The 15,592-nt window shown below is 40.5% G+C and overlaps 2 protein-coding genes across 2 annotated transcripts in view; one reads left to right on the forward strand and one right to left on the reverse strand.

Annotated features, from left to right (window-relative positions):
• Nucleotides 1-13,853, reverse strand: part of LOC311049183 (kelch-like protein 23) — a 30,779-nt gene extending 16,926 nt beyond the window's left edge. Inside the window, exon 1 of the mRNA XM_084062670.1 lies at nucleotides 13,834-13,853. The gene's annotated coding sequence lies outside the window, so the exon portion shown is untranslated. The remainder of the gene's footprint in view (nucleotides 1-13,833) is intronic.
• On the forward strand, nucleotides 1,110-9,249 carry cdk2 (cyclin dependent kinase 2). The gene is made up of 7 exons (XM_084062716.1): nucleotides 1,110-1,559; nucleotides 3,099-3,176; nucleotides 3,295-3,415; nucleotides 4,791-4,961; nucleotides 6,515-6,616; nucleotides 6,709-6,912; nucleotides 7,792-9,249. Exons 1-7 carry the CDS (start codon nucleotides 1,444-1,446, stop codon nucleotides 7,894-7,896), a joined length of 897 nt encoding a protein of 298 aa, XP_083918842.1. The 5' UTR covers nucleotides 1,110-1,443; the 3' UTR covers nucleotides 7,897-9,249.
• Nucleotides 13,854-15,592: the final 1,739 nt, after the last annotated feature.

The following is a 15,592-nucleotide window of genomic DNA, read 5'->3' on the forward strand; positions in this document are numbered from 1 at the left end:
CAGGCAGACATCCCATCCAGTTTGCCAGGGCTGGACAGAGAGTCAAACCCTCCCGTCAGAAAGATACGGCAAGACTCCTCTCACCGGGCAAGGAGTGGACCATGAGGGTCGACCTGGGGAAACAGCTCCAGTTCCCCAGGGAGATTGTGGAAACATCGCTCCGACCAGATCTAGTCATGTGGTCGGAGGCTTGCAAGACAGTCCTTCTGGTTGAACTCACAGTCCCATGGGAAGGGGGCTTGGAGGCTGCTAACGAGCGGAAGCGAGCCAAGTATGCAGATCTGGTGGCAGAGTGCCGGGAGGCTGGCTGGAAAGCTGTTACGTGCCCTGTGGAAGTGGGGTGCAGGGGCTACGTAGCTTCCTCAACTGTTCGCCTACTCCGCGACATGGGATGCACAGGAGCAAGGCATCGGAAAGCCATGAAAGAGCTGGCTGAGGAGGCGGAGAAAGGCAGCTTCTGGCTGTGGCTAAGAAAGAAGAAAAAGAGTTGGGGGCCGAATAACACCTAAGGCATCAGCCGGGGGCGGCAGGGAGAGATCCCTGCCGTCGCTCCACCACCAGTGGACGTTCTGGGGTTAAAGGAGCGAAACGTTGATCCCTGGTGGTCCCCAGCTGATGACCCGTTTAGGCCCATAGACATAGAGGTGTTCAGTGAGGTGTCACAGCACATCTGCTCAAAAGGTACTATTGGAGGTGCGTCAGGCAGTAATGCCCAGCAGAAATACCATCACCTGTATCATGATACATTTTTATTTTTGATTACTACTCGTTTATATGTTTTTGCATATGTTTTTGATATTTTGTATATCATTATTTGTCTTTAAATGTTTCGATGAATTGAATAAACATGGACCCCAATGGAAACAAGCCATAGCGCTTTCATGGGTTTTAATCCATTTAACAGACCTTGTGTAGAACTGTACTTTCTGTGTTTTGCCAAACTGTTAATAAAGTATTCAATCAATCTCCTGGTCTTGTTTTCATTGACCTGGTTTGCTTATTTCTCACACAGTATCTGGCAATACCGCTGCCCATATAGAGTCACGCCCGCTCGGTGGGTGGTCTGAATTCTCTGAAACAAAACGAGCGCGCCCTTGTGTAACGCGGGAACAGAGCGGCGGGGTGGACGGTTGGTTTGTTTATTATGTGATCAGATTATAACTGTTCATCATCATCAACCACTTTATAGAGTCTGTCTGTTACTGTAACCCTGGAAACAAGAAGCTGTTAGTCTGTAGGTCTGTACCTTCATGTGTGTGTGTGGATGTAGAAGCTAATGTAGCTAACAACAGCTAGCACAGGGCGGCTTAAACCTCAAAGTCAGTGCCTTTTGTTGTGTTTAGTTTGTTTATTGTTTGGTCTGGTTGTAGCTTTAGCAGAGAGCTAACTGGCTCATCAACACAAAGGAGGGTCCCCAAACAACAGACAGACAGACATACAGACATGGAGGCCTTCCAGAAGGTGGAGAAGATAGGAGAAGGAACCTATGGAGTGGTTTATAAAGCCAAGAACAAAGTGACCGGAGAGACTGTGGCTCTGAAGAAGATCAGACTGGACACGTAAGTGTGGTTGAACATGTTCTAACATGTCTGTTTGGGTTTATGATGGGATGTACACACTGTTATACAACATAAACAATGAGCTACTAACTGCATCAACACAGCTTTGTGTGATAACCAGTGGTTCTTCTCAAAGGTTTTCATTTCAAAGACCCCCATAATAATAACACTGAGAGTTAACAGACCTGCAAGTGCAAAGGTCCATTTGGAACGACCTCAGTGAATGAACCCAGACTAGAGGGTCCCTGGACCCCATTTTCTAAATGGATGAGTGTCAAATTTAGTTTATGATTTGGTCCATTGAAACACAAAGAGTTACGTTAGTTTTGTTAGTTTGCCAGCTAATAAACTATTTGAATTAATTATTTTTTTGTTTTACAATTAAGGCATTTAGCAGACCTATGCTCTTAATCCAGAGTGATTTACAGTGATCAAGTAAACATGAAGTATTACATCAAATGCACAGAGATAGTAATCTAGGATGATAGGTAAACCAAGAACCTATCATCAGTCTAAATAGTATAACATTTAAAAAATCTGTACATTGACACTATGCAAAAGTTGCATCTTCATGGGATTTTTAATCCTATTTAGTTGACCTTGTATTTAAACTGTACTTTCATGTGCTTTTTCTCTGCACACGTCTAAATAAAGTATTCAATCAATCTAACATCTAAATTACATTTTAACTTTTGCATAAGGCTGCAAGGCTGCCAACCTTAACAGGCTGGTTGTATCAGTGGACCCTCAGGGGTCCTTCTTGAGGGAGAGCCAGCAACCTGAGGAACGGTTTAATTTCACTGTTATTTCACCATAGAAGTTAACCCAATGAGAATGTTTTAAGAATGACTAAGATGCACGGAGATGTTTGATGACTCCTTTGGTTATAATGGTCAATAGATAATATGACTTATATTTGTACAATGGCATTGATGATGAAGAATACGCTCAAAATACAGTCCTATCATAGTAGTAAGTAGAATGTGTTTTTCCCTCTTCACTGTGCTCCTGTATCTACTTGCATTCAGTGAATCATTTAGCTACAACTTAGATTTGTACATACATGATAAATGAATGCATGGACCAGTGCGAGTGAGCGATGCCCACGGGCACAACAACACCAGAGGGAGATCCACTGATCTCATTCCCCTCAGATTCCAAGTGCCGGGCTATGAGCTTGTAGATCTGCTTATTTTTGAAAAATCGTGAAAATGTGTGCAAATCTTTGAATATATATATATATATATATATATATATATATATATATATATATATATATATATATATTTAAAGCGAATATTTGTAACTCAAATCTTTGCTTCTGGGTGTCCCTTCGAACAAAATATTTTGAGATGAGGGTCCGCGGCCAAATACATATCATTTTGAGGGTCCTTGACATGAAAAAGTTAGAGAACCACTGATATTGTAGCAACATAGGTTTTTTCAGACCGGATTTAGAAGACATTTGTAGTATCGGCCTCAGGTCTTAATGTATTCATAAAGTATTCAATTAAAACATGATGGATGCTCTTTATTCAGGGAAACAGAAGGCGTGCCAAGCACTGCCATCCGAGAGATCTCCCTCCTCAAAGAGCTCAGTCACCCGAACATCGTCAAGTAAGTCACTGAAGTTCCCGCCTGAGTGAACGTCTGCTTTAATGCTAAAACTCATTCACATTTTCCATCTGTCAGAGTTCAGAGTTCACGCGGTAACATTAGACTCGCTGTATTCCAGGCTCCGTGACGTCATCCACACAGAAAACAAGCTCTACCTTGTGTTTGAGTTCCTTCACCAGGACCTCAAGAAGTTCATGGACTCCTCGTCGGTCTCCGGTATCCCTTTACCTCTGGTGAAGGTAAGCTTTAGCTAAAACAAAAGAACAACACATGTTTTATTGATGTTTTTTCACCAACATTAAAGGGAAAACCTTTAATATTTTTGAACCTAAATCCCATTCTTCTGATGTTAGGAGGTCTCTTTATATCAGTGGTTCTCAAACTTTTTCATGTCAAGGACCCCCAAATTGTCATTTTTTAGCCCACGGACCCCCATTTGAAAAGATATGCCAGGGACCCCCAATATAAGAGAACATTTTTACGGCTCTAGCAGTGATTCTCAACCTTTTTTAATTTCACGGACCCCCAATTAAACATGCATTAGGGCTACGGACCCCCATTTAATGGCATTTTTATCTCTGGGACCCCAATTTATATTTTAAAATCAATGTTAATTTAACTCAGAGAGTGTACAAATGGAACCAAATAGACCCGTAAGGGTCTATTTGGTTCCATTTGTACATTCTCTGAGTTACAGACCCATAAGGGTACATTTGATTCCTAACTATCCCTCATTTAGCTGGGGACTCCCTGGAACCCTCTCAAGGACCCCTGGGGGTCCCCGGACCTCACTTTGAGAACCAATGCTTTATATTGTCTCTGTCACCAATGCATTGAGTTGTCAGTTGCCATGTCATTTGCTGATTAGAAATTTGTGTTAATGTACAGTTGGACAAGCGAACCTAATAAAGTCGTTGGTGAATGTATGTTTATTCAGCCTTCAGCGTGATCACAGGTTAAAAAGATAAGTGCCATTAAAAACATTGAATTATTTTGGCTGATTACAACAGAAAACAAATTTAAACTAGAAAAAGTGCTCCTCGGAGCACAAGTCTCCGCCAGCAGACTTGTGTTGTGTCCTATCCGTCCTGTCTGCATAAGTGTCCTATCCGTCCTGTCTATGTAAGTGTCCTATCCGTCCTGTCTGTGTAAGTGTCCTATCTGTCCTGTCTGTGTAAGTGTCCTATCCAATTGTTACAGTATCCGCCATTTCTCAGCCATTTCGTGATTATTCCTGTCTTACCTCACTTTGAAAGAGGCTAAGACTCTTTCAAAGTGACTCATGTATTTATAGGCCGCTATACGTCACTAGCCAATCAGATCACACTATTTCACCGTATTGTCACGTGAGGCTTGACCAATGTTAGTCCCAGTTTCAGAAAGTGAAAACAAACTCTCCTGGTGGAGACAAAAATGCAATTCTCTACCTAAAAATCTAATAACCTAAAACACTAATCTAAAATCCACTATCATCTAAGAGTGGTGATAGGTGATTTGTTGTATCTCTCAGTTCAGCATATTGGAATGTCCGCTGTGTTTATATTTCTCAAGACTGTCTGGACTCTGTTAAAGTGTAAACTCTACACATTTCTCTGTTTTGTCTGTTCTCCACAGAGCTACCTTTTCCAGCTGCTGCAAGGCTTGGCGTTCTGCCACTCCCACAGGGTCCTGCATCGAGACCTGAAGCCCCAGAACCTCCTCATCAACGCCCAGGGCGAGATCAAGCTGGCAGACTTCGGCCTGGCGAGGGCCTTTGGCGTTCCTGTCCGCACGTACACTCACGAGGTGAGGTTACTATACAGGTGTACTGTACTCCTGAAGATTAATAACTAATCCTAACCCTTTAAAACAAACAGAACTGAGCCTATTGTAAAGTCTTGAGGTCATTACACACACCAGGAGTGACGCGAATAAACGATACAAAAATGCGTCTCGATTATTTCAAACTAACTAAACAAACTAACATTTTTTAGTGGAGGTCGCACTGCGCTCCTCGTGTGAATAGATGCGTTTTAAACACGCCTCATAGGGAAAAAAAGCTCAACACCTTTCAACTGTCACGGGCAGGAGTGTGCGCGAGACGAGCATGAACGTGACAGTTTCACAGGAGTGTACGTGTACCCACTTGTCGCTCAGCCTATCAGATGGCCTGCGCCTTCCTACCTGCCCTCTCGCCACTCATTGAAAAAGAATTAAGGCATGTAAATCACTCCCAGTGTGGAAAGCCCTTAATAAATCAGGAAATAAGAATCAAAAGGGCTTTTTTTTTAAGCAACGGTGGTCTGCAAAAATATTGATTATATGGAAGTGATCCAGAGATGCTCATAGGCCTGCGTCCTGCGTCTCTGACGCACCATATTGAAAAAGGACGCATTCACGGCACCCTCGTTGCGTCCATGGGACGCACTACAATTTAGCGGAAATTACCGCGGATTTGAAGGCCATCCGTGGATTTCAAAGCCGTCCGCGGATTACAAGGCATAGTGCAGAAAACAAGAAAAATCTCGGTAAAACACCGCTGTATGGAGAAGTATTCTCTCTCTGTCTCAGGGCATTGCGAGCTGCTGCTAGAGGGAGAGAGTGAAAGTGCTGCGCAACTTACAGCCCAACTTCAAAGCAAGTTAACGATGGCTCGTTGACCCCAATTTGACCACTAGGCAATCAACTCTGAACAGCACTAATTAATGGCAGCTGTGATTCTTGTGTCTTTCCGTGCAGCCAGATATCAAATAATTCCCTGTAGAGCAGGGGTCTTCAGTGTTTTCAGGCCAAGGACCCCCTAGTTGAGAGAGAGATGAAGCAGGGACCCCCTCTATATTGTATAAAATTGTGTTTCAGATAAACTTTTGCTGCTCTTTTTTCCCTTTACACACCTATAACTCCAAAAATAGCCGATCTACAAGCTCACAAGTGTGAGCTTGTAGATCTGCTATTTTTGGCTAAAGTTCTCCTCAGAAAAGGGATACTAGGATTCAAGTGGTTAATGTAAAAAAAAAAATCAAGTACTACAAGTACTAGTTGTCGGATTTGGAATTGTGTACTTTTCTTTCAGATACATGTTCTACATGAATATAACCATATAAGATGAAACACGAGTTAAACGCTGTGCATTTTTGTGGGACCCATAAAATGTCCCTGGGACCCATCTAAAAGACCACCCTTGCATCCCAGGACCCATTGCATTGAAAACCTAGCAACATCACTGTGATCTTTGGTGCAAAAAATACGTTTTGGGACCCCTGATTTAGATCACTTGGAATGGTGTAAATATGGGTTTCTCATGGTTTTCTTAGTAGATTATTAAATTCTCCTAACTCATGCTTCTGTTAATGTTTTAGGTGGTAACACTATGGTACAGAGCTCCAGAGATCCTCCTGGGCTGCAAATACTACTCCACAGCTGTAGACATCTGGAGCTTAGGATGCATCTTTGCTGAGATGGTAATATTCTTTTCAACTTAAAATAAATAAATAAATAATAAATAAAGCGAAAAATCTCATGATTACCGTACCCGCCCGCCCCTGTCCCCCAGATCACCAGGAGGGCCTTGTTCCCAGGAGATTCGGAGATCGACCAGCTCTTCAGGATCTTCAGGACCCTGGGCACGCCGGACGAGAACGTGTGGCCAGGAGTGACCTCCATGCCCGACTACAAGCCCTCCTTCCCTAAGTGGGCCCGGCAGGACCTGACTAAAGTGGTGCCGCTCCTGGATGAGGACGGCCGGGAGCTGATCGCCGTGAGTACATTGGTTTTACTTTACCATAGCTGCAATTTTCCCCTTTACTTATACTTAACCACTTGAAGGTTGGGTCCCCAGTTTGGGCTTGGCATTATAGGGGAAAATTCGCAATTTGTTTCGTAACAATCTAAAAGCTTGTCTCTGCCATTTTTTTGGGGAAAAAAAAAAGTTTTGCTAGTACCATGTTAACTGTATTCATTTGTGTAATCTAATTTGAAACCAGTGTTGATTTCGTCGACTAAAGCAAAAGAAATGTTCGTCAACTACCTTTTTCACTGACGAAAACTAAATAAACTAAGCTATGATGACTAAAACTAAGACTAAATATATTGTCAACAAATAAAAACTGGACTAAAATGTTAGTGAGAGATGAGTGGAGAAGAGATCCAGTAGAACTAAGACAAGTCATTTTATGTTTGGTTGCTCTGAAAATAGCCGATCTACAAGCTCACAACAACGCGTCATGCTGTAAATCTGCTATTTTCAGCATGCAACCAAGTGTAAAATCAGCCATTACGATGCCATCAAGGCACCGCCAAAATACATTTTAGTCGACTAAATCAACTGTAGATTTTGTCGACTAAAATCTTATGATATTTAGTCGACTAAAGCTAGACAAAAACTATTTCAGGTGACTAAAATATGACCAAAACTAAATGGAATTTTATTCAAAAGACTATGATTAATTGCCACTAGTCATGTTGTTCCCTTAACAATTTCTAGCTGAAAACATCTTGTAAAATGTATTCACTGTCAGATTCATTACTAAAATTCCCCAAATAGTCTCTTATTACTGGCCTCCCAAATAAGTGTTGTAATGAATAATTTCATTTCAATGTTATAATTTCTTTGTTGTTTTTTCCCCTTCCTCCACAGCAAATGCTGACATACGATCCAAACAAGAGATTATCGGCCAAAAATGCCTTGGTTCACCGGTTCTTCCGCGACGTCACCATGCCGGTACCCCACCTGAGACTCTAAAAAGACACAACAACACCATGTCACACGCTTTGTCTTGGGAGTAACATCTGAGCAAACAATAAGGACCTCTGTGTGTAACTTCTAATTCATTCCCATTGTTTAGAATGGACCAGAATAGGGGAAACGTTCCAGGATGTCACAATGGTGCCTTTCAAAAAAAAAAAACACATCATTCCCAAAAGTTTCAACCAGCAATTTAAAATAATAAGGTGTTCTGTCTGATGCTTGCGCCCGTTCTGGCGCCTAACTGGAATCTGTGTTGCCTGATTTATACTTATGGCCTCTTTTCGACTATGAAGGGTTGAACCCAGAGTTCAACAGGAAAAAACTATCAAATCTGCACAGACAACCAACGATGGGAGCAGTATTCTGGTGTGCGTATTTTATCGTTTTTTTCACATTTCTATTAGAACCAGAAGAACCACCCCTGACAGCGGGGAGAGGTATGTCATTCAAAAATGCAATTTTTTTTTCATTAAAAATTGTTAAAAAAATAAGAACTACAAGCTCACAACGCCATGTCTGAAAAACCGAGCCATAGGGCCCTATCTTGCGCGCCACCGTAACCCCTTATGCCTCAGCTATTAGGCATTTGTTTTTACTATTTTGAAAAAGGTGAGAATAGCCGATCTACCTCGACACGTTGTGAGCTTGTAGATCGGCTATTTGAACAATTTTAAAATGTTTTTCAAAACGGTGAAAAAGAATTAGGCATATGGGTTAAGGTGACACGCAAGACATGGCCCTTAATGTATGGAAACAAATCCAGAACCTGTGACATAACATTTCACATCACAACACGGTTCACTTATTGTCGTTCCCATTGGTCGAAAAAAAGAGCCATCAAGTTGCGTACCGGTGTTGTAATGTACCCACGCCGAAAACAGCTGATCTGTAAGCTTGTCGACCAGCAGATTTCACGGTGAGTGGACTGGGCACGCAAACCAAGTATAGATCAGGCTTTTGTGTTTGTGAGTTTATTTGTGATGAAGGAGTTGAGGGAGGGCTCTTGTCTCCACTTTTCAATAAATAATAACCATGGAGAGTGTTCATCGTTATAAACATGCTGCCTCTCCAATATGTAAGATATAACCGTGTGCCCGGGAGACGAACCAAACTCTTCTTTAATGTCCTCTTTTGTCTTTAGTATAGCCGACTTCCAGTTATAGATTGAAAACCCCCCTAAATTATTATTCAATTTTGTTGTTGTAATACTGTATTGTTATAAGTTTTGTTTTAATGCAGATTTTATAGGATAAGTTTTTCATATTCTAGATTTTAAAGCCAAAAAGTTGTTTAAGTAATTTTTTATGGCTGTTTATTTACAGAAAAAAATAAAACTTTGTTCAAGTCCCTCTTGTTAATCCCTCTGTTTGTTCATACACTTTGTTCATGGGCTATACCAAAGATGGTCAGTAGAGGGCAGTTGTGTTCTAGAATCTAGACGTTTTCTACTTGGGGAAATGGGCATTCTGAATGTTTGGTGCCAACAATTTACAATTTTAGGCATTTAGCAGATGCTCTTAATCCAGAGAGATTTACAGTAAGCAAGGTAAACACCAGGTAATACATCAGATGCATAGAAATAGTAATCTAGGATCATAGGTAAACCAAGAACCTATCAAAATAAGTCTACAAGATCACAATGCAAGCTTGTAGATCTGCCATTTTCAAATGGCCGAAATGTATATAGGGCTGAAGTGGTTACTGTATGTTTTGTAATCAATCTACAAAGTAATTTAAATTTTCAAATAATTGCAGTTGAGTAAAAGTATAATATTTGCCTCTGAGATGTAGTGGAGTAGAAGTAAAAGTATTGAAGATTGGAAATACTCCAGTAAAGTAAAAATACCTCAATTGCACTGCGTTTCCAAAAGTATAGTACTTTAGTAAATGTACTTAGTTACTTAACAGTTTACACCACTGGAAATCAGTCCTGGCGACTGAGAACTTTAATCCATGTGATCTTTTTGTAAGCGTTTTGACGCAGTGTAGTTGTGAAAAAGGAATTAATGGACATTTCACTCCACAACGTTTTGATTAGATAAGATCATTTTATTGAGATGCAGTGCTTTGTCAAAATTACAATTTCTTGAAAAGGGCATTTTGTTATCTCTGCCAAAGATATACATACTGCAAATCAGAGTATATAATATAATCCAAACATAAATGAAATAAAATCCCTTTTTAAAACATCCCCTCTAAAAACTATTTTATCATTACAATTTACCTAAAAAGTAGAAATTAATTTACATGGAGACACTATTGCTAAACTGTGCAGAGTTGACAAAAATACAAATAAAGTCACACCAGGTGGTTATAATATCACGGTATATATAAATGCATATTCATCAAAAATACATTCTTCAGCAGGCATGCAAAAAGATCATCACCAGTGATGAAACGTAAAAAACGTGCTTCCAACATGGACATGAATATTGGCATCCTATAAAAAAAAACTAAGAAAAAGATTGTGCCCCAATAAAAGATTATAAATTCAAGCCTTAAAGGTCTAAATAGAGACAGAGTTGATAATACTAGGGCTGGGCCATGACGACTTCAAATCAACATCATGATTGTTTCAAAACGTTTCGCCTCGAGTACGATTATTAAAAATATATATTGTGAAATTAGCAGACCTACAAGCTCAATGTGCTGTGAGCTTGTAGATTGGACTATTTACTCAGTTTTTGTACGCCACCATTGAACAACAAAGCGTAATACAGAGTTAAGTGGTTAATTAAACTAATCAATTTAGTTGATTATATAAAAAAAAATATTATCAATTATTCCATTAACCTACATAAAGCGAGATTATTTGGTTTTAAATGTTTAGATCAGGGGTCTTCAACCAGTGGTCCGGGGACCACCAGTGGTCCTTGAGGGGGTTCCAGGTGGTCCCCAGCTAAATGATAGAAATGGACCCTTATGGATCTTTAACTCTTGAACATCTGCATTACTTAATTAAAGAATTGTTATTTTGATCAAGGTTTGCCGTTATCTCTCCTATGATACCAACATCAATACAGCATGGATGAAATTGTGGACAAAATCTTATACAACGATAACAAACGTTTTGGGTTCCAAGAGTCTAAATCTCATCAAATGGTGATGAATCCGTGGCTCAAATGCCGAATAAATAATGGACCTTGATATGAAAAGGGTTGAAAACTACTGGTTTCGATATATTTCCGGTCATCTGCCCAGCCCCAGTGGATACAGCAATTCAAACAGTGTGTGCAAACATATCGCCATGCAAGCAGTGAGAAAACACAGCCTACAAATATATGACATCACTTCAATTCTCCCAGGTAGCTTTTTGTTATATCATTGTCAGGAAAGAAACCTCTTATCTCCATATTTTTTTAGCGTTTTTTCGTAAATTAACGCCCTATACTTGATCATACCACAGCGTCTCGCAAAAGTTTCAAAAGCTCAAAACGCGTCGCTTCGTGCCGTGTTTCGAGCTTGCAGATCTGGTACTTTTGCGGTTTTTGAATTTGAATCCTGAAAAGTTAACCGTTTTGGACATATGAGGTTTCCACCCCGACAGAGATCATATCATATCATTATCTGGAATGTTGATTCTTATGCAGTTTTGACAAATGACGTCGTCCTCAGTAGCTTGTGCAAATCTTGCCATTAATGAAATGTGTGTGTGTGCTCAGAATGACACAGTAAACAACATACATACGCAGTCTGTCATTTTGGTCAAAGCAAAATTCTATATTCTTGTGGGGAAACAAAATCAGAATGATTTTATTCCACAAAAAAATTAAGAAAAACAAAAAAAATCCCTTTATGACTGTAGTTCCCAGCTATATGACTGTAGTTCCCAGCTATATGACTGTAGTTCCCAGCTATATGACTGTAGTTCCCAGCTTTATGACTGTAGTTACCAGTGTCTTAACTGTACAGTTGCTTCAAGAGCTCATTGCCAAAAACGTTAAGAACCTAGCTGTATATTTCTGCTGTCATTTTATTCATCCGCTATCAAATTGCTATCATTTTATTCTAAACAAAAAAAAAGGGGGGGGGGGGGGGTCCTCAGAGTTATTACAGGGGGGGCCGCCAAATAACCAATTAACCTCTTGAACCCTAGCATCCTTTTTCTGGGGGGGACCATTTGCCGAAAATAGCAGATCTACAAGCTCACAACGTATCGCTCACAACGCTTCACATCTGGACAGTCCCTCCCCAGGCTCAAGTTAAGTCTGGCAGCGGTTAATGTTGGTAGGCCTCTCACAATTATTACATAATCGTCTAATGGCAATTATTTGAGATAGTCACAATTATTTTTTAACGTAAGGGTGTCTTTAAGGTCGCCGTATTTCACCTCCCAAGGACTAAACCTATCTCTAATATAAATAAGTGTATGAAAATATTGCTAAAACCTCGCGATGGTTTAAAACATATATATTTTTGTTTTTTATTGAAAGCATGACTGTGTTCAGATAATTGTATTGTGTATTGTGTGGCACAGCTATTGTCCAGCACGATTTTGCGCTACGCCACTGTATGTATCTCTATGGTAAATCTGTGGCGCTGTTCCTCACTTGGCCTTTCAATGTTGCCATGTTTTGTGAGAGAGATAAGCAACCAGGTCTAGGAAAACAAGCCCAAAAGCAGCAACTATTTGACTCAACAGAGGGAAGCTCACCCGGCCCGGACGCGGAAAGGATTGACAGATTGATAGCTTTAAACCGTCAGCTATTTGAAAATAGACGATCTACAAGCTCACAACGTGACGTGAATATTTTGATTATTTTCCTCTTTTTTTATTCATATTCACAAGCAACTTCACAGAAAAACAAGCCCAAAGTCGCTTATAATAAGCGGACATGACAAGAGACAAGTCCAATATACATTTGCCAATGTTCATGTTGAGGCCCAATATCACTGTAACGGACCCACAGTTAATGCTTTTATTGTTGAAATCTGTATATTCACGGTGTTAATGTGGAGACAGAAGAAGGTATTGTGTCAATCGGGGGTACACCAGCTGCAGGGAATCAGATTGATTGGAGCTCAGCTGTGATGGAGGTTAAAACACTGACGACTGTCTCACACAACAAGGTAGTGGCCTGACAGAGGTTCAAAATGTTTGTTTGAAAAGGACGGAATAAGGAAAAGACGGACAAACACAAATGAGACTTCGGAGGGGCATCTCAGCCATGCCCCACAGAAGGTCAAGGTTTAGCACCGAGCTGGAAGGGGAACAAGGCATTGTCTGATGTTTTTGCTTATACCGTTTTTGGTCTTATTGTTATCAAGAGTGATCTTATTGTTTATTGTCTAAGGGTTATTGTTCTGGTTGGTTCCTTTTATTTTTCTAAGGTTTAAATATTGTGTAAGTTAAGCGATGTAGCTATGGGTTTTATGGACAAATGGATTGTGCCATTTGATTTAGTTTATGGATTGTATTGATTTGATCATTGATATGCATTTTTTTTATGTCACTAGTTTCTACAGTGAATTTCAAATAAAGTATCTTTCAAATTATCCGTCAGACTTCAACCTTAATGGCCGGCTGGGTCCACTACAACCACTTCTCAACTAACTGGCTATGTGTCTCTTCCTTTACCTCTACCAGTATGCATGCACTGACCAGCACACAGAAACAACTTGCAATGTATGTCTACAACTTAAGACTACGCTGCGGTGCTGGCACCCAACGGACACGCCCGTTTTACCAAAATAATACGCAACCAGCAAATTCTCCAGATCAAAAGGAACAGACATCCACCCAAGCAAAGGACAAGCACGTGGCGCTGTACTCTCTGTGGGGCGCCGTCAAAGCCTGTGGTCTACATGTTGGCCGGCTCCATGCTGGGGATGGGCCTGCAATCCCATCTCCGGCCACTTCATCGCCGAGCACTACATGTTCCTCAAGGGCCACGAGACCTACTCCTACTATGGCTGTCTCAACCTGCTCACCTTCAACGTGGGCTACCACCACGACTCCCCCAGCATCCCGGGACGCAGCAGGCTGCCCCTGGCGAAGCAGATCACGGCGGAGCACTACGGCGATCTGCCTCACTACACGTCGTGGGTGAAGGTCCTCTATGACATCATAATGGACGACACGCTCAGCCTCTACTCCTGTGTAAAGAGGACGCTAAAGGGAGACGTCAAACAAGAGTAAAATTGATGATTTATCTCCACCAGGCCGAAGGCAAAAGGGGGAGGATTGTGTTTTTATGTTTTATGTTTTCTAATGTGAATAAATCACATTAGAAGATCAACAGTGATGCAGGCCACCATGTTGAAACCAGTGATCAAGTTACTGACATGTCAAATTTCCTGTTTTGCTGTGCCTGGAGGTACATATATCTATCTAACTGACTGAAACCACTTCACCAATGCATTTCCATTCCGACAAATGCAAACGCATTCATGCAAGCTGCTTGTGCAATACAGGAGGCAATTGAGGCCACATGCCACTAGATATGGCAGTATACAAAAGCTGTGTTATGGCCTATTTCACTTGCAAACATACTTCAATGAAAACTGACCCAATTACCGTACATAGTGTGTTTAAACAACGTGTCTTTTGCAGACTTAGTGTCCGTGTCAAACTTCCAGGAGCAAGGCAACCTCTTGATGTGTTTTTATTTGGGTGTTTAATGCATGTTTTTTTTATTTGTTTGCCGTAGTGTGGCAGTACTTTAGACATTTCTAAACTTTTTAAAAGATTTGTGCATTTTATTCTAAAACGATGTTAACATTACAAGTAGACCATGTTGAACATGTTCAACAGTCCACCATTAAACTAATCATTATTTGTACAAAATGGCGACAGCTGCAAAGAAATTGAAACTGGACGACGAATCAACAGCTACTGGATTCATTTTTGAACTCACTGTAATAAAAGAAAGCAGAGATAAAAAATCGAAAGTATTTCAATTTTATACTGCAAAAAGCCGAAAACCAATACATAGATGGAGTATCATTTGACTGCAATAAACATGGCATTTTCAAAGATGCCGAAAAAAACCAGCATGCCGTAAAATAGTCATTTACTTTTGTGTCATAGAATATGGCAACACCAGCACTGCATATACTGCTGTCAACCAGAAAACTAATATCATAGTGTTTTATAATTTGTATGCAGTGATAATTTCAATGTGCTCTATTGAGGTTTTCTGTGTGTATACACTTAATGTCTGACTGTGCCACCTGCCGTTTCCATTTTTGACTAATAAAGTACTCAAACAGATTAAAATAAAATATTATATTTGGGTATTATTGTAGCTTCACTACACTGGCTCCCGGTTGTTTTTAGGATTGATTTTAAAATCATTTTAATAGTTTATAAAGCTCTAAATGGTCTGGCACCTTCCTACCTCTATGACTGCCTAGAGAGATATGTTCCAAACCGGCCCCTCAGGTCTTCAAGTGCTGACCTGCTCGAGGTGCCTACAATGACATATAAAAAACACAGTGAAGCAGCATTCTGCTTCTACGGACCGACAGCGTGGAATAAACTCCCATTACACCTAAGACAGGCAGCCTCTGTCGATACTTCTTCACAGCACTACTTCTTCACTCTTGCTTATAGTAGATTTTTTGGTTGATTTTTTAAATCTCTGTGTTGTTATCCATGTCCTGATTCACTCACAACGCGTCGCGATGAACTTGTAGATCTGCTATTTTCAAATAGCTGATGTATATGTTAAAGTGCGCATGTGACCCA

This window comes from Gymnoscopelus microlampas (assembly GCF_963454915.1).
Source record: "Gymnoscopelus microlampas genome assembly, chromosome: 7".
NCBI classification, from domain to species: domain Eukaryota; kingdom Metazoa; phylum Chordata; class Actinopteri; order Myctophiformes; family Myctophidae; genus Gymnoscopelus; species Gymnoscopelus microlampas.